General features: G+C 40.7%; 1 protein-coding gene across 1 annotated transcript; it reads right to left on the bottom strand.

The window, feature by feature from the left end:
* Positions 1-5,319: 5,319 nt before the first annotated feature.
* LOC110172369 (chloride anion exchanger-like) lies at positions 5,320-25,226 on the bottom strand. The gene is made up of 19 exons (XM_055160037.1): positions 25,111-25,226; positions 22,596-22,735; positions 21,320-21,430; positions 20,988-21,148; positions 19,500-19,664; positions 17,814-17,966; positions 16,472-16,554; positions 14,242-14,389; positions 12,931-13,122; positions 12,470-12,565; positions 12,194-12,300; positions 12,043-12,112; positions 11,397-11,489; positions 11,221-11,316; positions 9,828-10,055; positions 7,721-7,775; positions 6,904-7,049; positions 6,759-6,818; positions 5,320-5,346 (listed from the first exon to the last, which is right to left on the bottom strand). Exons 1-19 carry the CDS (start codon positions 25,224-25,226, stop codon positions 5,320-5,322), a joined length of 2,247 nt encoding a protein of 748 aa, XP_055016012.1.

The raw sequence follows: 25,226 nt of genomic DNA on the forward strand, positions 1-25,226 counted from the left end.
ATGGTCTCTCTCCAGTGTGGACTCTCATATGTGATACAAGGTTGCTTGACTACTGAAAATGTCTTTTTCACAAACATCACATCTGTACGGTCTCTCTCGTGTGTGGATTCTCATATGTGCTTTGAGTGAAGAAGACTGTGTAAATTCATTCCCACACTGATCACAGCTGTATGGTCTTTCTCCTGTGTGGATTCTGTAGTGTATTTTCAGTCCGGAAGCATTTGGACACACCTTTCCACACTGGTCACATGTGAACTCCATTCTGTTGGTGGATCTTGTAGCTCTGCATTAGAACAAAGGAAAGTGTCAAGTGAAATAACAAAATACACATAAAATACACACACTGATTCAAATGAAAGAATGTGTCAATGTGTGTTCTATAGGGTTGGGCGATATCCAGATATTGATACCGTTAAAACTTCTCAGGATTTTACTGGGTTATATGGTTTTACCATATTACCAAAATGTTTTAGTATGACTTTGGTAAACTACGAAACCGCACCGCTGTACGGTCTGTGTGTACGACCTGCAGACTTATAATCTCTGAAAAGTTACACATGAACCATCTTCAACACGACTGAAACACAGAACAGATTCAACATCTGCAGCACATTTTCTGTCACAGAAAGAACACTCATATTCCACTGAGCCGTGTTCTTTAGTCCGACAGAAGCTGAACCGCATCAGTAACACAAGGAAAGAGCTGTTTTTATCAGCTCTTATAGTTTATTCAAATGAGTCATGTGGTTTTAAGTTTTGTTTTTGTAAAACATAAACAAATGTGGCCTGAAGCCAAAATGCTGCCAAATTGCAGAAGTATTAGTACTTTTTTGGGGGAGGACCAACTGTCTTGTGGCTGGACTTGTCGTCTTGTCTTGGTCGTCCCTTATGAGCGTCACATGACAATGAAACAAACTAATCGAACGTCGTCTCCCCACACAGTTAAAAGAAACATTTTAGACACTATTAGTTTTAAATCGTGAAACATTAAACTGAAAATACAAACATTCATTTGTGCTGAGCAAACACATTTAGGTATCAATAAATTATAATATTATATTAGGTCTTTATATGCTGCAGATTTTTTTATGATGGTAATGAAACTGATCCCTTTGCTACTTTTTGATACTGCCTGTTACCGTAATACTGTATTACCGCCCAACCCTAGTGTTCTACAAGTAAGTTACGTTAAGTTGCATGAATCATTTAAGATGAGTGAGAAATGGAAAGACTATCGCACACTACAGTGGAGTAACATTAACATAATAACGATGAACAGAACAGTCACACAGAGTTCATTCAGGCTTCCTGAGGTGATGAGACACAGAGGTGACCACAGATGTGTTCTAACTTGTGTCCTGCTCAGTGAGGTGCACAGACATTTCGGGGGGCAGGTGCTCAGTGAAAAATAAGGACACTTTGTGACCATGTGGAACTATCGGCTGCCTTATTATAGTGTGTAATAGTGTAAAAAAAAAACGCCCTAAACGCCTCTATTTGGACGCCTTTGCATTGGAGTTCAGAAGCCCCGGTGTCTTGGACGCCGTGGACGAACGGGAGAAAAATACTTGACGCGCGTCTGTTTCCCGGGAAACAAGTGCCCGGTTCTGGTCTTTTCCCTTAACGATGGACCAGACTGAGAGAAACTTTAGTGTTTTTATTACATGAAACCATCAGCAGAGGAGATCAACTTGGCGACTGCGGCGTTTTTATATTTATACTCCACTAATGACACTGGATCAGTCATGGTCCAGTCCTGGTCCAGTCCTGGTCTAGTCCTGGTCTAGTCCTGGTCTAGTCTTGGTCTGGTCCTGGTCTAGTCTTGGTCTGGTCTGGTCTAGTCTTGGTCTGGTCCTGGTCTAGTCTGGTCTGGTCCTGGTCTAGTCTTGGTCTGGTCCTGGTGTAGATACTAATATCTCCAAAACTAAAGGCAGCACAAACAAAACTTTTTGCAGCACAAATGAAGCACAAATGATTGACATAGTTTTTGTGTGTGGGGAGGGGGAGCAGCATCGGGGCTTTATGATCACACACTTTTAATCATCCAGCATTTCTAGATGATGATGTCAACATGGACCACAGTACACTGTGAAAAAAATAATAATAAAAAACAAACTTTCAAAAGGGCATTTTTTGTACAGAGGGCAAAGGGGCAGGTGATTTAGCAGCACCTGGTGTCTGTCTGTGCACGACACTGGTCTATGACAAGCCAAACTGTTCACATTTACACCTATTTTTAACACGTTAACAACTTGTTTTGACGTGTCGAAATGTTATTTCACGCAACAAATAAGATTTATAATTATACATATGATAATGATCCTCCCATTGATTTTCTCAGTCAGTGAATTTAAAGTGTTTTCAGCCAATCACTGACAAAGACAAAGAGTCCAGAACAACAACACTGATGTCCCTGTGCACATTCTGTTCTCTTACAAAATAAACCTTACACTGTGTCAATTGTCGTTTATCAAATTTAAAACAGTCTCATCCACCTCAACGTATTTATATTTTCAGTATCATTCGATCATTAAACAACTGATTATTTAACTGTCCGTATACAAATGTCAAAAGAGAATATAAACACATGAACTCAGCCTGCGGCTGCTTCATTTTATGCTATTGCATTTTTTGCCCCCTACATGGCACAATAAGATGAGGAATGGAGAGTGATTTTTTTACATGTTGAGCTGTTAGATTTTAATAAACCTGTTTATGTTTAAAGAATGTCACAATTGAGCAAATCAGCATTTCTTCACAGATTTTCATCAAAGGCCACATGACTCTATCACATGTTCACTGCTGGAGTCTCTGGGGTTGTGGATAGACCATCACAGATCAGCCTGACGCTGTAGTGGGACAATGAAAACCTCTACAGACTCCAGTGCAGTGAGACAGAGCAGATCTGGTCCTTTCCATGCACCACTGAAACAATCATAACTAAAGGAGCGTTTGTAAAATCAGGAGTGCAGGTTGTATCTTCTACAACTTGTAGTTTGATCTTGTCCCAGTCTGTGGAGGCTCCTGTACTTGGCTGTGGTCTGCAGGGGGAGCAGCTCCAGTAAAAGGGACATTAGAGTAAAGAATGTGCAGAGGGAGATCGGTGTTGGATTATTCTGGACTCTTTTCACTGACTGGGAAAATCAGTGGGAGGAGATCATTATTTATTAAAAGATTTGAAAAAATCTAAATGCAGCAGGACGGTACAAATTATTACAAGTAAAAAAAAAAACACTGTACCATACAAAGCATGTCCATGAATAAGATGTAAAGATGGTAAAGACCTACAGCATCACAAAACTAATAATTATCCACAGCCCTGAACGTGAGATGATGTTTTTGTGGCCAAATGAAATCGCCCTGAACTTTTCCCCCACAAAACGTCCCACAGTTGAAATTGAGGTAAAATACCAGGGCCAAATTTAGTTCCCAGTCCGACCCTGGATATACTTACAAAAGTAGAGGTAGAAAGTTCTTGAAGTCCTTTGGAAGAATTCTTCTCTTTGTTGTTACCGTTTGATTTTAACCATGTTAATTCACCATCCAAATACAGACGTTGTTCACTCAGTGTTGAAAAACGTGTTGTCAAAGTCCGATCATTCACCTTTGCTCACATAAGAGAGGTTAATGTTTGACTTTGAGAAGCCGACTAGGCAGCAGGGACGTGTTTGAACTCAGGTCACATGTACCAGGCCTGGGGGCCAAATTTGATTCATGACATAATTATATTTGGCCCGTGAGTTCATATCAAATCTGTATCAGAGCTGCTACAGATCGACTATAGAGACATTATTTATTTAAAATGGTGTTTATTTTATATTCAACTTGTTCTGGATTCACTGTTTAATGCAAAACTATTATTAAACATTTATTTAATAAGAAAAGGTTTAACATTACAGATCTCGAAAGAAGAGAAAACATGCAGATGTTTTCATTTTTCAATAAATATTTTGGTTTGGCCCACGACTTTGTCCCTCTGTGAATTTGAGTTTAACTCCCCTGATCTATGTTATATTACATATGTTGTAGTATATATATATATATATATATATATATATATATATATATATATTATAGTATGTATGTTATAGTATATTTGTTAAAATATATATGTTATATGTTTTCAGGGCGGCAGTAGCTCAGGAGTGTTTGTCCACTGATCCAAAGGTTGATGGTTCGAATCCCGCTCTCGACATAAACATCATTGGTGGAGTGAACCGCTGTGTTGTGTATTTTGCCCAGAAGATCACCAAACCAGCCCGTGTCCGCGGGGTTGCTGGGGGTGCTGTAACACCCCCTAGTGGTGAGGGGGAGATTTTTTTCTTTTTAAATTCTTAAATTGTCAGACACTGCGTTCTTATATTATTTTATATTATTAATTAGACTACATTAAAGTGTATATGTCAATAAAATGTTGAATTTCAATCTATTTATATTTAAAACAGATTTTAAATAGGCCTATAGGCTAAGGTTAAAAAAAAAAAATTTTTTCATAGCAGCACATGTTAAAAATGACTTCCATTGGCCCTGGTCTTTTGATGTTAGTAAAAACATCGTGATAACCTTTTTATTATGCTTTTATCGACAACATTCTGTCCTTTTCATGCATGTGTTGGTTTTACACTGTCAGTGTTCAAAACAGGTCACAGTTGATCACTGCACTTCTCCTGCTTACAACAACTCATTATTATAACTCCTTCTGTTAGAGGAAAACCCTGGTCACAGTGGATATTTATATATGCTACATTCATTTAAAGGTCCAATAATACACAAAATTCATCCTTAAGATTTAAGACACGTTATAACTCTGTTCCCTCCTCAAAAACAGACCTAGAGTTGTATTTTGTTTCATTCACACACGTTTGAGTCACTCTTTATTTTTAATCTGTCTACATTTCCAAAGCTCCAAATGCTCTGTTCCACTTTGTGATGTCATGAGGCGGTAGTTTTCAAGTGAACAGCTCTTTTTACCTTTAGTTCAGTAGAGATTAACAAATAAAAAAATATCAAAATGGGCAAAAATCTCCTCAGTGAAGCCAGAGCGTTAAATCGCCATAGCAACAGCCCAAATTATTTATACTTCTATTCCACAAATACCACGTGAGAGCAAAGAGAAACTTTTATAACATGACAAAAGTTTTATTTATTTCCAGTCTCATAAAATGAACTCAATTTAATATATTGCACATGATTCTTCTACAAAATCTCTATAAAAACATATCTAAAAAAATCTTCTTACATTCTCCATGAAACTCTACGGACGTTATAACAAGTCAATAATAATAATAAAAATATATGTACAGTTTTGTAGTAGTTTGTTCAGAAGCGAGTTTCAGGCTCCATTCCCTGTGAAGACAAAGAGAGAGTTTTTTACTACTGTTTGTCTGTGAAACATTAAACATTAAACGTGTCATGATGTAGCCACAGCTGCCCTGGGGCAAACAGCTGGAAGAGTGGCTGTTAACGTATTTTTCAGACTAAGTCGCACTTTTTTTTCATGGTTTGGGTGTTTCCTGTGACTTATATATTAAAATGTTTCAGTGAAGTGTGGAGAGGTTCTAGTCTTGTGTGTGAGTATCTGCTGCTCCTGTTCCTCCTGTACCACTGTCACTTGGCTCTACTGCGCATGTCTCCAGCAGAAAGAGCCTCTGTCCTGTCTGTATCATGTCAGTCGATCGCACCATTACTTCTGCACCACTGAACAATTGTAACATTTAAACAAACTTATAAAGACGACTGAGAAGACTGAACACAAATGTCCCCAAAAACAAAATCAGATTTTGCACATTACAAACTGCAAGTTGTGAAATCTGCAGCTGAAAGTTATAATTGAGCAGCAGAAAGAAAGTTTGGAGTGAGCGAGAAACTTATGAGGCACAGGTGGAAAGCGGGGATAGAGAAGACGGCAAACAGGAGGATGCACCATGAAACTTTCCTGAAGTCACTGGATGGATGGACAAAGCCTGGACTTCAGTGACACCGAAACCATCCTGTTGGGATTCAGAAAGACCCGAATAATTCTAACTGGAATTGATGCTGAGTCTGACGACAGCGACACAGAAGAGGAAGCGGCGCTCTGTTTACCTCCGGAGGTTGCGGAATTGCCATGGATCTATAATAATGTATTATAGTTCTATGGGAGTTGTTCAGAAGTGACACCGAGGATGAAGAATTGAATGGATTTAGTGATTTGGAGTGAGATGGAGAGTTTGTTAAACTTGTTCTGTTGTTTATGTTATAGTTTATCTGAAGAACTGTTCATATGTGACGTTAACAGTCTGTTGTTCTCTCTTCTATTGTTTTTACTGGAACTTGACTTTACACAGGCAATGTTGGTTTAATAGTTCTGTGCAATTTATATATGTTTTTTTCTTCTTCATTACGCACTTTTTGGCTGGTGCGACTTATAGTCTGAAAAATATGGTAATTTATTTTTATTTAATAACCTTCATCACTATGGCAACACCATGTAAAATATGACATTGGTCCCATTTACTTTTTTGACCGGAATGACCTGAAGAGTCACTGTGCCAAATATCACATTATTCATTTACACTAATTATTCTGCCATTAAGGGGAATTTTTGGGATTGCTTCCATTAGAATAAGGCTTTCGGGAGTTCCCATGGCAACGCAAAGGTTTCTATTGACTTTTTTGATTAGGATGACCAAAGGGAATTTTGTTTACAATTCCGTATCTTGAAAAAGTAACTTTTTGGCTCCCCCGTACAAAATGTAGTTTGATTTTTAAACACTCACATTTCTGTCTCGGCTCCGGATGCTGCTGTTGGGATGGTGCACAGTCGCCGTGGTCATGATCTGCACAAAAACATGATTATTTTAAACGTTTCTGCACTCTGTTTCTCTAAAGCTTTTGTGATGTTTAAACATTTTAAACATGTACCTTGCTGAGGTTTGTCTTGCACTGGTTGGACTCCGGGTGGCGCTCCAGGATGTTCAACATGGCATCGTGAAGCGTGAGGAAGAAGATGGAGGGCGTGACCTCATCGTCGAAGAATCCGCAGCTGTGCAGTTTTTCTAAGATGTAGGCTAAAGACAACAGGAATATACAACAGGTTTAACACAGGGAGGCTGCAGTTTGGCCCAAGACATAATTATATTTAGTCTGTGAGATCATTTCAAACATGTATTAGAGCTGCTGCTGGATACAGATCGATTATAGAGACATTATTTATTTAAAAAGTTACTATTTTATATTCTACTTGTTCTAGATTTAATGTTTAAGCAAAACTATTATTAAACATTTATTTAAATAAGAAAAAGTTTAACATTGCATATCTTGAAAGAAGAGAAAACCTGCAGATGATGTTGAAATTTTTCCAAAAATATTTAGTTTGGCCCACAATGGTTCCAGTTCTTAATTTTGGCCTCTGTGAATTTGAGTTTGACTTCCCTGATCTACAGTATTTTCTGTCATTTGGACCTAATTTAGATCTTAGTTCTGGTTTAGTCCCAGTTGAAACCTAATTTAGCCTCAGTATAGTATGGGTTTGTCCCTGGTTTGTCATGTTTTATCCCTGGTTTCATCCTGGTTGAGTCCTGTTTTTTTGGGGGGGGTCATCCTGGTTTGGTCCTGGTTGAGTCCTGGTTTTGTTTTGAGTTTATCTTGATGTGGTCCTGGTGGAGTCCATCTTAACTTTGGTTTAGCCCTAGTTTAGACCTTAGATAGTTCAAGATTAGTCCTGGTTCAGTTTACTTACGATCACAAGCCACAATGTAAACCTCCACTTCAATCCGGATCAATTCTTTAAGCGCCTGTAAAAAAAAAAAAAAAAATTGTTAATTTTTTTCTGAGAGAATTGAGATGCAAAACTCCTCTTATGTCATTTCATGAGCCTTTTAAAAACAGTCTGATAAAACCAACATAGCACCAGCTGCCCTGATAGCCTGTAGACTTACAATCTCTATAATACTCCCTATAATTCTCTGTTATAGCAGTGTTGTGCTTGAGTCATTATAATCTATGACACCTGTAACTCACTATGTTATAATTTAGACATTTTAACTGGAATATTGATCTAAAACAACTCAATAAAAGAAACAAGAAGTGACTTTCTAAGACACAAAAGTGAACGTGTCGCTGTAAAAGAAGAGGACATGTTTGTCCACAAAATTGCAAAGATTTTTTTAGGTACCGTATTTTTTGGACAATAAGTCGCTTTTCCTTTTTCATGGTTTGGGTGTTTCCTGTGAGTTATATATTAAAATGTTTCAGTGAAGTGTGGAGAGGTTCTAGTCTTGTGTGTGAGTATCTGCTGCTCCTGTTCCTCCTGTACCACTGTCACTTGGCTCTACTGCGCATGTCTCCTGCAGAAAGAGCCTCTGTCCTGTCTGTATCATGTCAGTCGATCGCACCATTACTTCTGCACCACTGAACAATTTAACATTTAAACAAACTTATAAAGACAAAGACTGAGAAGACTGAACACAAATGCCCCCGAAAACAAAATCAGATGTTGTAGATTACAAGCTGCAAATCATGAAATCTACAGCTGAAACCAGTAATAGGGCAGCAGAAAGAAAGTTTGGTGTGAGAGAGAAACTTGTGACACCGGGAGGATGCACCAAGAAACTTTCCTGAAGTCACTGGATGGATGGACAAAGCCTGGACTTCAGTGACACCGAAACCATCCTGTCGGGATTCAGAAAGACCCGAATAATTCTAACTGGAACTGATGCTGAGTCTGACGACAGCGACACAGAAGAGGAAGTGCGCTCTGTTTACCTCTGGAGCTCGAGGTCGAGTAGCAGAACTTCCAGAGCAAATAAACCAGAGAGACTGATTCCCAACCAGAGAGATTCAAAAGAACTAATAGTTCACGGACCCACTAGAGTTGAGCATTTTTATTTATTTTTTACCAATAGGACTATGCATTGCTGTTGAATCTTAAGCGTATTACTGGAAAATTTGTAGAACGAAGTAAGTACAGAGCAGTGGACGTACTGGGGGCGGTGAAAACGGGGGTAGATTGGCAATATAGGCGAGTTTCAGCTGACGTCATTGTTATTAAAAGCCTGCGTTGCATGCTGGGAAATATTTTGGTTGGAGGCAAGAAACACGGTAGCGGTCAAACACAGTGCGTAACCTCGCGTATTTATCCCCGATAATGGTAAATTCCTGCTGTGTTATCGGATGCACAAATAGAAGCACGGAAGAAGGAAAATGTCTTTCATATTCTGAGTGAAAAGAACCTGCTAACGGTGAATTAAACGGCTTTCAAACATCCGAAGAGCAAATGTAGAAGATCCTAACAAACTGTGAACTCCAGCAAGTTCAACAACACATCGAGACTCTTGGAGGTTTTCATCTTTTCTGCTGTGAATGGCCCAGGAGTTTCCACCAAGTCATTGTGGATATCACCAAGTGAATATTTGTCCAGGTAGTTGGTGACACTGACCAGAAGTTTGGTTTGGTCCACCTTTTGTCGGGGTTTAAAAGGGTGATTTGGCTCCATCGATGCTTATGACCAATTTCTGGTCAAATGTTCTTGGGTCCTCTGCCGTTAGAGTGGATAAATAACCGCGATCAATACCCTTTACGTGCTTTCTCGCTCCGTCTGTCATGTTGAATTAGTGTTTATTGCCGCCGACCAAAATAATTCCCAGCATGCAACGCGCGCTTTTGTCAACAATGAAACTTGCCTATAGCATCTTAAAAATTTGTTGCACGAATCACTCCAAATACAACTTCAAGTGGGTAAATGAGAAGTAAACAACAATAACATAGTTAAAAGTTCTGAAAAGTCCATTTTGCGTCATAGATCAGCTTTAACAACCAAGTAAAAGTAATAATATTGACCCACGCACCGTTTTGAGTCCCTTCAGAGCGGAGACGTCGAGGAAGGACACAGCGGCGAAGTCCAGGACCAGGCTGTGCAGATCCACCGGGGGCACGTTCACGTTGACGGGCAGCTCCCCTCTCCAGTCCACCTGAATGGGCAGGTCCTTCAGGTCTGTGGGCAGGTCCAGCTCCTCCACACTGTCCTCGCCGTCCACCTCTTTGTACGGCTCAGGACACATGTTCAGGTAACCCTTCTGTGGAGAGGAGAGCGGAGAAACTTTAGAAAAACACAGACTTCAATGCATAAGGCTCCTTTAGTGAACATTTTATTTTGCACTACAGTGTTACGGTATTGTCTGATCTACAGTGGCCACGTTTACATGATGTTTTTTTATTCTGATTTAATTATTCTAAATTCATTAATCTGGAATTCAATTCTTCTTCTTCGAATTTACATGGAAATACCGTATTTTACAGACAATTAGGCGCTCTGGATTATCAGGCGCACTGTCATTAAATGGTCTATTTTCAAACTTTTTTCACAAATAAATCGCACTGGACTTTAAGCGAAACACAACAGTGTGATGGGTCGGTCAGACTTGAACTCGCTCGGACTGTTTGTTGCGTTCACAGTGACTCTGGGCTTTGTTCAATTGTGGCGTGTAGGGAGGGTGCTATCTGGGACCACTGGGACCGCTGACTCGGTCGCGATGACTCAGTTGGTCAGTTTTGACTCAGACTGGCACATTGCACTCACTTTTTCGGTTCGTTCCTCTGTTCCGTTCCTCGTCGGCGTGGAGTGATGAGTGTGTCTGTGGGTGTGTTTCGCTGTGCGGTCTCTGTCTGCTCCGTGTGTGTTTGTGTGTTCTGCGGGTGGTGCATCTTTATAGTTTACTGAAGTCGTGCTGGGACACCCGAGTGGATTCGTGTATGAGGCGCTCTGGACTGTGGGGCGCGTGGTCGTTTTTTGATGCGGTTAGAGGCTTAAGACCGCGGCTAATCGCCTGGAAAATACAGTAATAATTCTGAATTGAGGTTTACATGGAAAACACGTTAAATCGACTAAACCGGTGCAGTTTATTTGTGAAAATGTTCGAAAATAGATAATTCAAAGACAGTTTGCCTTATAATCCAGAGCGCCCTATAGTGCGGAAAATACATTAGTCCTGGTTTAGATCTGTTAACACTGGGACATTTCTTGTATAAAACTCGGATAAATCACTGTTTTTGTATAAATGTGCTGGGACACAGGCTCAAAACTGGGACTGTCCCGGGTAAACAGGAACATCTGGTCACTCTACCTCAGTTCTTTATGGTCAGAAATGTATAAAAACAAGAAGCTTTATTGTGGCTTGTGGTAAAGTAAAGTTAGTCTGTGGTGGTTAGATTGCGTCATGAGTGTTTTTGAAGAAGACTCACAGGTGTACACGTCAGCTCTCCTTTCTTCAGCATCCTCCTGATCACCCTCAGAGCTTTGTTCCTCTTCCTCAGAACTCGCAGAGGGTTAAACCCGAGCTAAAACAAAAAATAATACACAAAACCTTTAACCACATCACAATACGGTCACAGTTAAAGACACAACATGTGACACTCACAGCTTCCACCAGTTTGTTTCTGAAGAAGTCGATGTTGGCGAAGAATAATGGTGCTGGAATCCTGAAGATCTTCATTCCCTCAGGCTCAAAAGTCTGAACATATAAAATACAATTACAGTTAGTTAATTACATTAATTATGGACTGGAATTGTAATATATACAGTTCTAGCAGCTCCTTCAATGGACAAACACAAAAAAATATTGGGTTATTTTAAGTTGGGTTTGTTTTTTATTATAGATCGGTTCGGGGGGAAAGGGGGCGTGGCTTGGCGGCCATTATCCACCTCCTTCCAGTCACGTACCACCTGCCCCGAGAGAAACGGCTTTTAACGGTATTTAACATGTTTTATTTATTTATTTATTTTTGTTTTGTTTTTTTGCAAATATTTTTGTGTTCATTGACATAAAATGTGACTTTTCAAAGAGCTTGTACTCATTTATGTTGAACACTGTATGTCTTATATGTTTCCACAGTGGACAGTTTAGTCCAAGCAGATTGAGGTGTGATCAGAGTTGAGCTTTTCTGTCACTTCACCAGACTGAAGCCTGAGCAAGTGTTGATGCAAGTACGTACAGCTTGTATATTTATGAACATAGGTTTATACTTTAAAAGTGACATAGTGCAGCTTTAAAGCACAACACTCACATCGAGGTAGTCCTTCTTGTCTTTGTAGATGTCGGTGCCTTTAATGTTGGCGAGCACAGAGCAGCGAGGGCTGAGGACACAGGCACAGGTTAAAAACAGGTTTATAAAGATGATTTAATATAATAACATGATAATTATAAAAGAGACTGACAACTGCGTTCGGAGAACCACACTGATGAGTTCTATACCCAGACCAACCCCTAAACCCAGATCCAGACCGAGCAAGATGGACGCCACACAGGTCCCGACCCACACCACCTGAACACAAACAAACAATCAAATCATTAAAATAATGAAAACTTTCTTTTTCTCTAAATGCTCTAAAGTGTGAAACTGAAAATTGACTTTGAGTTGATAAAAACAATTCATCTTTATTGAAGATAAACACCTCTTTTTTGCAATCTGAATTTTAAATATATTTTCTTACACAGTCTGGTTTGTCTCGTCTCCACAGATACGGCACCTCTCTGACCTGCATCAGCATCCCTTTAAGATTCACGATCACCACGGCCCCCAACACAGACTGGAACACAGGACACAGAGGTAATGTTTATACTAAAACATGGCAGTAAATATCTTCATTTTAAATGTCCCTGTATTATGTAAGAATAAACTAAGGGTCACTGGGTCCTGATTGTTACAGACTCAAATGTCCAGCAGAGGGCAGTAGAGCCTCTGCTGCTGGTGCACAAGTGAGTGACACTAACAGGCTGCAAATAAAATGAGCTGGTCCAGAAACACAAATTAAAGCTGCATTGAAGTAGTTTTGGTCATAAAGTAAAAGCCTGTACGGTGAAGTAGAGCTGCCGCATGTATAATTAAACATGGTTCTGTTCATGATGTGTGTGTGTATATGTCCCCAGTTCTGTAACTCAGATGTTGTGTTACCTTTGGCAGAGGCTCCAGTAGAAACCCTATGGCCACAGTGACCACCATCACGATAATGGCGGACAGTAAACCTGCGACCTGCGTCTTCCCGCCGGTGCTCTCCTGGACGGCGCTCCTGGACAGAGCCGTACTCGCCGCAAAAGATTTGAACGAAGCTCCGAAGATATTACTGACTCCGAAGGCGATCAGCTCCTGGAACAAAACACAAGCTCCATTTAAAGAGTCGGTCAGGTCAGTTTGTTCTGTTTGTAGACTTATTTTTGTGTATTTTCTTAAATATCTATTCAATAATTTAAGGGAAACTATTATTATTATACTCATAAACCAGGTTTAAAATACGTCTAACTGCGGTCAATAATAAATATCCTTACTACTGCATGTCAGTGAATGCACCACTCACTTGTGCAGCACTCGTGAGATTGAGTCGGCCAATTGTGTGCATAGTAGTGTTGTGTACAAGCTGCTCACCTCCCTCCATTCACAAACGGGAGTGAGGCGAGACAGGACGGCTGCACAGTATCATGTTACAAACTGTTGATTATTTTTCACTATATATAAGTAAGTAAATAAGTAAGTTTTTATTTTTATAGTGCTTTTCAAAGACATATGTCACAAAGACTCTTTACAGAGCATTATTCACTAACTTCACACTTGGTGACGGTAAATTACTTTGTAGCCACAGCTGCCCTGTGGACAGACTGACACACTCCACTTTCATACTGGGCAATGTGGGTGAAGTGTCTTGCCTAAAGACCCGACGACAGTTTTTGTGACTGGCGCCTCTTGTGGCTCCTGGAAATCCCAGTGTACCCCACCCCACCTACTTGTCTCCATGGAGATGTTATTTGTTTGCCCGGAAAATTCCACTATATGGCATTAAACCTGTTAAATCTTAAATCTGTTCCTATGGAGATAAACAAGTGACACCTCCAGGCAAAGTTAAAGGACACATCTGTGGAGAGGCGACTCCTCTTACATTATAAGAATACATGTTTTTCCCTTTTAAAAAACAAAACAAAAACTAAACACTCTTGTATTTGATTAAAGAGGGGGCATTTTGCGAAATAGACTTTTGGAGCTTTCTCCCTTTTTCTAACATTCCCTCATCAGAAACATGCCTGAAGAGGTTTTAGATATTCAAACCCTCCTTACAGTCAGCAGTAAGATTTTGTACAACCCATAAGTCTTAACTCACTCATGCTCTCACACGACAATTCTCCTAAAAATATACAAACGCATGATACAAAACTTGACACGCTGATCGTGTTATGATCGATATAACTTATTAAACATGTTTGTCTGTTGCTGTACCTGGTTTCCGTCTATGATGTAGTCGTGTTTGACTGAGTAAACTTTGGCCACAGAAAAGGCCACGGCGAATCCCACGATCGCCATGGGAAACGCGTCCACCGCCGTCTCCTGGAAGATCTCCAGGTTTGGAGCGACCGGAGCCTCATACCTGAAAACAAGAGCCAGACTATAACACTGAAACTACGCACTGGTTTTATAGAACATTTCTGCACATTTAAAGAAGATATTTTATGCTTTTTTAAATTATAGTAATTATCTAGTAAACATTAATCATTGTTTTACATTTTGTTCATAAACCACTAGAGTGAACTAAAACGAAAACATTTCTAGAAAGTCTTCATAGACTTCTATCTCCATAGAGACAGGCCAAATTACAGCTCAGATCTGCGGAGAGGACAATCACATGCACAGTAAAAACATCAGTATCTGGTAGCTGAACCAAAGAGAGCGTTGTGTTGTTTTCAGTGGTTTGTGATCATTATTGCAAAATGCCCCAAAAAAGTTTTAGCATTACTTCCTGAATACTGGCCTAGCCCCATAGTCTGATTCATCTGCCGGTTTCATTTCGTAGAAACCGTCTGACCTCGCAGTGTTAGGATTCATTCGCTCGACAGTAGGCGGGTACTCTTTATCATTTAACCAATCGCTGCTGTTTGATCGTGACGTATGTAATGCGCTGCTAACTGGACTAACTGGTATATTAAGATTTTTCCAAATCCCGTAGGAAGAAGGACAATAAAGTTTTTCCCCTTGATGAAATTCACCAAACATTCTCTTTGTTCTGGCTTTAAATCTTTGATCTCAGGAATCGTTGCCAGCACAGAATATATGTCTCTTCGCTGATTGGCTGGTGCCTGAACTCGCACTTCCGGGGTTTTTGCGAACCGTCTAGTGTATTCTGATTCCTGATCTAGTCGCTGGAGAGAAATGAACTTGAGCGGAGGCATGACGTGGTGCCAGCATGACTATTAGCCCCAACCACTGTGTGATGAAACATGTATCACATGATCAGTTCTGACCAATCAGAGCTATGCAACTAAATTGGAGCTAGCACGGGCTCAGAGCAAAGATAGGCTAGATCTTACGAAGCAAACTTTTAGGTGCTTGTAAGAAGAGAAGAAGAAGAAGAAGAAGAGTTTCATGTTGTGACATACAGAAGAACCCTACAAAACCCGACCTCAGTGAAAGTTGTAGGTCCCTGTCAGCTGAACATGCACAGTTTGATTTCACATAAATTAGGGTGACCCATATTTCCATTTGTGAAAACCCGGACACCTTACCACGGGTGGGAGGTGGGGCCTCGACATTGAGCTACAGTCATCCCTCATTATATCGCGGTTCACCTTTCGTGGTCTCGCCGTTTCTAAACCAGGACTAATCTTGGCCTTAAGAGAGTGAACGCTGAGCAGTTTGTCCGCAGAGCGCGATCGGGCAATTGCCGCGTTTACCTCCGTGAGGTGCGGAGCTGAGCCGGTCCTTTCTCCTGTGGTCACCTCCGAGCCCGTCCCGACAGTGAGTCCTGTTTCAGTTCTGGTTTAGTCCTGGTTTACTCCTGTTTTACTGCTAGTTCAGTCCTGGATTAGTCCTCTTTAGTCCTGTAATCAGTCCTGGGTTAGTCCTGGGTTAGTCTTAGTTCAGTCCAGAGCTACGAGAGACGCTCAGTTTAATGCCCCCAATGAACGGTAATGAAAACCCGGACATTTGCATCACTTAAAAAAAAAAAAAAACCCGGACGCCCTGGACAGGACGCAAAATACAGACATGTCCAGGGAAAAAGGGACGTTTGGTCACCCTAACATAAATGCATTGGGCTCTATGGGAGAATTCTTTTTGAGCTGGAGCTTGTGGGAGCTGCAGTACCTGGAATAGCCACTAGTTGACAGGAGTTTTAATTTTTTAAATGATTTTAAGTGAAAAGAGAAAGGGGGTGGAGACAGGGAGGAGGTGAAAACAGACTCAAACCTCATATGTAGGACAATACAGAATTATTCAAACAAGCATGAATGAAATAAAATAAAATAAATAAAATAATCTGTGGAACATTCCAGGCTGAACAATAACACTTATAGAATATATAATTGACACATATGGACTTTTATAGTAGGGGACACGTCACCTGTTATCTGTGTGTTGTAGATAAACTGAGGTATAGACATAAAGATACCAGGCAGTTTAGAGGAGATAGGAAAAATATATGTTACTGTATTCACATTCAGAAAACATGACTCACCCTTTGGGAATCACACCCACAACCCCGATGCCGTATTTGGTCTTGAAGTCAAACGCATAGGAAACTCCACAAGCGATCACCGTCTGAGGAAAAAACACCATTGCATTTGAATGGTTTCATTTAAATTTTACAGAGGTTTCCTTTTTTTTTTAATGTCTGGTAAAATAAACCGGGACTAAACCTGAACTAAAACAGGACTAAAGTAGGACTTAAACAGAACTAAACCAAGACTGAACCATTACTAAAGCAGGAGTTTAAAATGAACTATAAACTGGACTAAACCATGACTAATCCTTGACCAAAACATGTACCAGCACCAGTACCAGACCCAGACTAAACTAGTACCAAACCAGGACCAAACCAAGACATTTTGAAGCCCAGGGTCAATGGGGCATATAAGAAATGCCGCCCTGTTGCACCACTGTCTCATAAAATCTTGTTCAAAAACATGTACTTTCTTTTATGACTCTCAATCAGACACCACTGTAAGGAATGTACTTTATTGTTTGTTTTTACAGGTGAGGTAGGGTCATAGACGCAGGACTAAACCAGGTCTAAACCAGGACTATCTAGGTCTAAACCAGGGCTAAACCAGGACTAAACCAGGACTAAACCAGGACTAAACCAGGTCTAAACCAGGACTAAACCAGGTCTAAACCAGGACTAAACCAGGACTAAACCAGGGATAAACCAGGTCTAAACCAGGACTAAACCAGGACTAAACCAGGACTAAACCAGGGATAAACCAGGTCTAAACCAGGACTATCTAGGTCTAAACCAGATCTAAACCAGGTCTAAACCAGATCTAAACCAGGGCTAAACTAGGTCTAAACCAGGGCTAAACCAAGGCTAAACCAGGTCTAAACCAGGACTAAACCAGGTCTAAACCAGGACTAAACCAGGACTAAACCAGGTCTAAACCAGGAATAAACCAGGACTAAACCAGGACTAAACCAGGACTAAACCAGGTCTAAACCAGGTCTAAACCAGGACTAAACCAGGTCTAAACCAGGACTAAACCAGGACTAAACCAGGGCTAAACCAGGCTAAACCAGGTCTAAACCAGGACTAAACCAGGACTAAACCAGGACTAAACCAAGTCTAAACCAGGTCTAAACCAGGGCTAAACCAGGACTAAACCAAGTCTAAACCAGGTCTAAACCAGGGCTAAACCAGTACTAAACCAGGACTAAACCAGGTCTAAATCAGGGCTAAACAAGAATTCAACCAGAACTAAACTCGGACTAAATAAAACATATTAGGACAAATTCAGGACTAAATGTAAAACCAGGACTAAGACAGGACTAAACTAGGTCTAAACTAGGACTAAACCAGGACTGACCATGATCACTTCTATGGGGATGGGCACGGGCAGTTTGGATTTGAAGCGGTCGTTCAGCTCTTTCACGATAAACACCACGACCATGATGACCAGAGAGATGACCACATCACACACGTTTGTGGAGCCGATTTTGTTGAAGATGACCTCCAGAGTCTGCAACACAAAACAAGCAAAGCAAACTATCTGAATATATAAAAAACATACAGTATAATCATCAAATAATCTTGACAAAAAGTTAACAGATGACAACAAATATTACGGTGCTAGTTAAAAGACTTTTTTATCTATAACTAACTACATTTAACATGGTGGGGATGAACTCACATCTGTAAAAGGCTCTAAATTAACATGTTACACCTCATTGAAGAACTTAGCTGCATCTAATAATCTAGTGTTTTATTGTCGGGTAATCAGGCAGTACATGGTTCACATGCTAGTTATTTTTAATATTATCATGACTAGGGATGGGCATTCGATTACATTTTCTTAATCGATCGTCGGGAGAATTAACGATCGATTACTCATCAACATTTTTATATTAAAATGATCATCATTATTATTACTATCTGCACTACTAATCTGCATAAATAAATTCAACTTTACGACATATAAACCGTAACGACTCTAGAGCCACATCAGCCCGTTTGACATTATAATGTGTTTAATGCAGATTTGTGCAAGTCTCACAGAAACAAAACTTAAAACCACATGACTCATTTGCATAAACTAAGTGAAGATAAAACTACAGCTCTTGTGTCGCTGATGCATTTCAACTTCTGTTGGACTAAAGGACACGACTCAGGTGAATACAGGTTAGTTTGACCATATTTGTGTTTGTCAAAACCAGGACACCGTACGGGGGGAGGGAGGTGGGGACTCGTCATCCACATTGAGCGACTCTCACCTGACAAAACTTTTTAATGTTTTTCGGTGTCCTGGTGCTTTGAATTTCCCTGACATCTCCACTGGACACCGACACATATGTGCTGCTTTGTACACTGTGCACATGGCCTCACACTTGTCTCAACTGGGACGGAAAACCTGGAATTTCTTGTACAAGCCATTGTTAAATGTGCATTTGTGCTTCGGCATGGTGCAGGCTGACCGACTGTTGGTGTCTGCTCACTCCTTCTGATGCACAGAGAGCTACGAGAACTGCTCAGTTTAATGGCCCAATAAAAGAAAATGAAAACCCGAACATTTGCATCACTTTATAAAAAAGAACAACCCGGACAGCCAGGACAGGACGTGAAAAACGCGCATGTCCGGGGAAAATCGGACGTTTGGTCACCCTATAAGCCACCACGCACAGCAACCAAAATTATCGACTAATCATGCCCATCCCTAATCATGAATGTAAAACACTCTGATCTCTGAAAGTTGTGAAAAGTGCTTATAAACTCATTATGGTGAATAATTAGGTTGCTCAGAATACATAAGATAAGTGAGGAGTAACTTTGGACCACTGCTATCTGTTTAAAATTAACTATTTTCTGTATCTTATTGTATTATTATTTTTGTATGTTCATTTTTTTTGTAAATAAATAAAAGAAGAGTAATTGAATAGAAAATAGAGAAAAGTTGCATGTAGTTTCACTTCCTTATCAGGCTAACCTACATAGGCCCAGTGCCGTGGTCTGTATGAGACTCAGGACACAAACATTGATAAAACAACAGTTATCTCACTTTGATGAGCGCCAGAGGTCCACTGATGCCCGGGACCGTCAACCCGAGCACGAACTTCAGCTGAGAGACCAGGATGTGAACAGCCGCCGCCGTGGTGAAGCCAGAGACCAGAGTATCAGACAGGTACATGACCACGAAGCCCACCTGGAAGATTCCCATCGCCAACTGAGAAAACAGAGAGAAGACTGGTCTGAACTGGGTCTAAACCGGGTCTTAACCAGGTCTTAACCAGTTCTGAAACAGGTCTAAACCAGGACTACACTTCAGACAGGTACATGACCATGAAGCCCACCTGGAAAATTCCCATTGCCAACTGGGAAAACAAAGAGAAGACAGGTCTGAACCGGGTCTAAATAGGGTCTGAACTGGGTCTTAACCAGTTCTGAAACAGGTCTAAACCAGGACTACACTGAGACCAGAGTATCAGACAGGAACATGACCATGAAAGCCCACCTGGAAGCTTCCCATCACCAACTGGGAAAACAGAGAGAAGACTGGTCTGAACTGGGTCTAAACCGGGTCTTAACCAGTTGTGAAACAGGTCTGAACCAGGTCTGACTGGTGGGGTTGAGGTTTAAGGTGTTACCATGTCTGGTTTAAGCAATGACCATGACTGTTGCCAAATGTTTCTCCCCAGTGTCTCTCTGGGAGTTTCTGCTGCAGTCTGAGCAGGGAGGTTTCCCTCACCCCATACACTTCCTCCAGATCCTTCAGAAGGTGTTCCCAGGCCAGCTGAGAGACACGGTCCCTCCAGCATGTCCAGGGTCTCCTCCGGGGCCTCCTCCCAGTGGGACATGAACACTTCCCCATGAGTGAAGAATCCCTCAGTCGTCCAGGTAGAATCCATGGCGAAGAGAAAATTCAGTTTGTCGACTGCACAAAAGTTAGTTTGGTTGAAGATGTTTTGCAGCTCATCCAAGTTCAACTGAAGAAGCAGCTTGGATGAACTGCGAAACATCTTCAACCAAACTAACTTTTGCCCAGTCGACAAACTGAATTTTCTCTTCACCACACTTCCCCAAGGAGATATCCAGAAGGCATCAGGACAGATGCCCTTGCCTCAGCTGCTGCTCTTCACGCAGAGGAGCAGCAGCTCTATAGTTCAATGAGAATCATTTGGTCTTCCGATATTCTATGTTATTAGGTTCTTTTTTTCAGACCTAGAGTTATTTCATTCACGTGACCACTCTGAGGAAGACGCCAGTGAGCAGTCGAAACTGTCAGGAATGAAATAACACTCTAGGTCTGAAAAAAAGAACCTAATAACATGGAGCAGCAGCTCTACTCCGAGCTCCTCTCATGCTCCTCACCCTGTGTCTGAGAGTACACCCACCCACCTTTCAGTCACTGCCAAAAGCTCATGAGGTGAGAGCAGGAACACAGTTTGACCAGTAAATCGAGAGCAATATCTGTCCTGTCCAATGAAGCCAGAAGAATACAGGTCTAAACCAGGTCTGACCCAGGACTTAAACAGAGCTGTTGTGTTACCTGCATGATCCCTGCAAGGAAACTGATGGAGGAGGCCACCAGCACCCTCTGCTGGTCCTGGGTCAGACCCTCAAACCCGGTGATGTTCATGGGAGGAGCATCGTCTGGGACTATCCTGGTCACCACAGAGCCAATCATCAGACATAACACCGGGAATGGACCTGGAATAAAACGGTCTATTTTAGTCCTGGTTTAGTCTTGGATTAACCCTGATTTGGACCTGGTTTAGTTCTCGTTTAGTCCTAGTTTAGCCCTGGTTTGGACATAGTTTGGACCTGGTTTAGTCTTGGTTTAGTCTTGGTTTGTTAAGAGTTCTAAACTTTGAATCATACCGACGGAGATGTGCCGAGAAGTGCCCAGGAAGAAGTAAATGACGACGGGGAAGAAAGCGGAGAAAAGCCCGTACCAAGGAGGAAGAGAGGCCAGCAGACAGTACGCCAGCCCTGCAATCAGAACAACATGCACATTTTAAAGGTCCGATATTACACAAAATGACAATATAATAATAATAATGATGACGATATGCAATTAACATGATCTCTCTGGTGTGGAGCTTTTTCAGTCTACCACATATTTAAAGTGACAACATGCTTGGAGTATCTCTCTTAGTGACGGGCAAATGAGTCGGAGCTCCGGAGCACGTCTCGTTCTTTCTGAAACAAATTGCTCCGAAGCACTGCCTCGGAGCTCGTCTCGCAGCAGCCGCTCACGTGACCGAAGCGTCGAAGTGTCGGTCCCACCCCCTGCTGCTTCGCTCTGTGTGTCGATCGCTTCAGTGTATCGAAGCGTTTCATTGGCTCGACGAATGTTCCGCTCTGCGATTGGTTCAGAGCTTCAGAGTGTTCAGAGCACTTCCGTGGTTTGACGAGCGCTAAACTGCTACAGTATAAAAGATGTACCAATATTTCTAAAAAATGTTGGGTAGTGAGGAGTATTGTGTGACGTTAGTGGTGATTTTGGCGACTTTTGGCATTTGTCTCATTTTCTATGGCATCTACAAGTGGAAAAAAGCGATCCATGGTTTGGGATCACTTTGATTTAATTCCACCTAACAAGGTAACACCTATTTTCTTATTTACAGCATGTTATTTATGTTGCTCATTACATATTATTTTAAATCATCATTATTATTTTTGTTGTTGGTACGGTGTCGCTCTGCACACAAGTATTATCTTATTGTTAAATTTGTCCACTAGAGGTCAGTGTTTCTTCGAGGCCTCAGACACGTCGAACCATTTGAGACAATATTGGAACTGAGGTGTCAATGCTTCACGAGGCTCCATTCGCCCATCACTAATCTCTCTGGTATAAAGGTGCTCTGCGTAATTTTTCAGCTGGAAGTCTGACCACTGGTTTGTCTCCATGGAGATATTATTGTTGTTGACGTTCCACAGTAAAGCATTAAGGGTCGGCAATTCCAGAGAATGACATAAAACTGATCAATCTCCCTGGAGAATGTTCCATGGTTTAGTTTTAACCTTGTCATCTTTTTATGCAACGCTGTTTTAATTAAGGAGTGTTGGGCTTTGGTAAGACAGCATCTGTGATAATTAACTTAAAGTGGTGAAGTATTCTTGAACGTAAAGTAGTAGTTTGTAGTACTGGTACCTTGTAGTACAGCGACGAGGCCGGTGCTGACTCCAGACACGATGTCACTGAGCAGCCATTCCTTCACTCTGTAGATCTTCATCCACCCAATGATCGGGAGGAGAGAGAGGGCGGCGGAGCGGGCACGCCTACTGTTGCACCTGCACAGGTAAAGACACGCCCACTTTTACATCTATACAGGTAAAAACACGCCCACTTTTACATCCAAACGGGTAAAGACACGCCCACTTTTACATCTATACAGGTAAAAACACGCCCACTTTTACATCCGAACGGGTAAAGACACGCCCACTTTTACATCTATACAGGTAAAAACACGCCCACTTTTACATCCAAACGGGTAAAGACATGCCCACTTTTACATCTGTACATTTAAAGACACGTTCACTTTCTCCTGTTTCACCTGTAAAGTTGCTGTCACACTTGCACAACCATATTTTACAATGAAATCTGATTAACAAGGCTCTGTAAAATCTTGGCCCTGTAATCACACCACATAAAGTGAGTTATTTTAAACTCGTCGTATCTTCTACTATGTTCTCTTTTCATATTTACAGACAGTTCAGACTTATCAAATGTTATTAAGTGATAAGAGATTGCTCACTGTAAAGATTATGTGTCCACAGTGTGAAGTCATAAAAGAGTTCTGTTGTTTTTGAATGGAACGATGTCATAAAATGAACATGAAAATAATAAAAAATATAGCTGCAAACGGTAATGATCAGCCCACATGTGCGCCTATGCTGCGCCCCGCAAACGCTGCGCCCCTCAAACGCTGCACCCCTCAAACGCTGCACCCCTCAAACACTGCACCCCTCAAACGCTGCACCCCTCAAACGCTGCACCCCTCAAACGCTGCACCCCGCATTAACCTTAACAACCACAGACACCAACCACAGCTCCACCCACCCCCGAGCCCCAACCCTAACCTTAGACGTAACCCTGCTGCACGTGTTGATAAAAAAAAAAAAAGCAAGATTGCGGACTTCCGGGTTGTAAAGGGGCGTGGTCACAATATAATTTTTTAAAGTTTGTGTATAGATGTTCCATTGGCAAAGACAGAATTTTGGCTTGCCGCCATGGCAACACAACATAAATTGTGTGTGGGCGTCACTGAGTTTTTTAATCAAGACCATATCTCAAACGTGCGTACCAAATTTTGTGTATCTGTGACAAATAAAATGTTGTTGTCCCATTCAAATTGTCTAGGGGGCGCTATTACACCCATTTTTGTATTTTTTTTATTTCATTTGTTCAGGGTCGGGGTGTGAGCCCACGATTAAAATTTGAATGAAATCGGCGATTTATCGTTTTATCAACTTTAAACCAATATTGCTGCCCCCTGGTGGAGTGCACGGTGTTGGTGTAATAGTATTTTTTCCTTGTCTTGTCATGATCTACTTCTGTGTCAAATACAAAAGTTAAATTGTGCTCTACAAATAATCTTGCCTTTGCCTGTAAATTTCAGCTTTTTAGAATTTATTGAGAAATATGGGGAAATAATTTGATCAAAAAACAATAAACACAAAATGTTCAAAATGTTGATTTATATTGCACTTTTTTACTTTTTTTTTTTAAATTTAGAATGTATTTAGAATTTAGAATTTTAGAATTTATTTAGTCATTCTCAAAAAATAGCATTGCTATTTCTACTAAATAAAATGAGGAAAATACATTTAGAAACTACATTATAACCAGGGATGTACACATCCAGATTTTTTTTTGAGTGTGCCTTTATAAAATTATTCCATGGTGAATTTAGCCATAGTTGAATAAACTATATTAAAAGCCCTACTGTTTTAGATTAGATTTTTTTTAGATTTTACTGTATTATAACAAATTATTCATTTAATATTGTAAAATATCTTAAACTGCTCCACAGTACAGCAGCTTCAGAGGCTTTAGGTGAATGGTGACACCATAAATTGATTCATGTTTGGGGCCTGTAAAAAGATGAGAAGCCTGAATCAAACAGGTACTTAACATATGTAAACAAGTCAGTGCATTTGTCCAAAGTTTGGTTTTCAATCTTGAGACTCTGTGGAGCCATTGCCAAAGTAAAACAAACACTCTCTCACTCTCATTATACTTGTTTTTTATATCACTTTAGAGCTTCCTCAGTCAGTGTTTAAGATGCTCTGGGCGTGAGCTGCGACTGCTCTGTGCAGAGTATCGGCTCTTCTAAAAACGCTTAGATCGGCAGTCGAAACCAATACTAGTATCAGATCAGGACAACCCTGATTACAATTTACCGTAAGGCCCAAGAAAAACACATTTCTTCTCACTTTTTTGAGCTTTTGAAACCAAAAAAAGTTCCGAGCTTTTGTTGGTTTCAAAAGTTTTTGTAATAATAAAGATAATTTCTATAAAGTTAAGTTAAAGAAATTATATTATTATAAAAAACTATGTTTTTAAGATACAATTTATTCACTGTTAAGTTATAGTAAATGTAATTTCTATCACTTTATCTTTGTCAATGACCAAACCCATAAAAGTTCCAAAACATGCGTCGTACCTGAAATAATCCGTGACATGGTTGAGGAGGGTTTTGCGCTGTCTGTAGATTTTCTCATAATCTGCGTTGAATCTATCCTCGGAGTAGATGTTACGGGCCACCACGTACTCCGCCAT

This window comes from Boleophthalmus pectinirostris, unplaced genomic scaffold, assembly GCF_026225935.1.
Source record: "Boleophthalmus pectinirostris isolate CB_2022bp ecotype Guang Dong unplaced genomic scaffold, ASM2622593v1 HiC_scaffold_2826, whole genome shotgun sequence".
Classification (NCBI taxonomy): Eukaryota; Metazoa; Chordata; class Actinopteri; order Gobiiformes; family Gobiidae; genus Boleophthalmus; species Boleophthalmus pectinirostris.

Bases quoted from the DNA above. Each gene is read 5' to 3' on its own strand.
- LOC110172369 (XM_055160037.1), bottom strand. From the start codon at position 25,226: ATGGCGGAGTACGTGGTGGCCCGTAACATCTACTCCGAGGATAGATTC. The intron at 21,431-22,595 runs GTACCAGTACTA...TTCTGATTGCAG, and splicing joins CCTCGTCGCTGTACTACAAG to GGCTGGCGTACTGTCTGCTG. The intron at 6,819-6,903 runs GTACATGTTTAA...GTTTTTGTGCAG, and splicing joins GCAAGACAAACCTCAGCAAG to ATCATGACCACGGCGACTGT.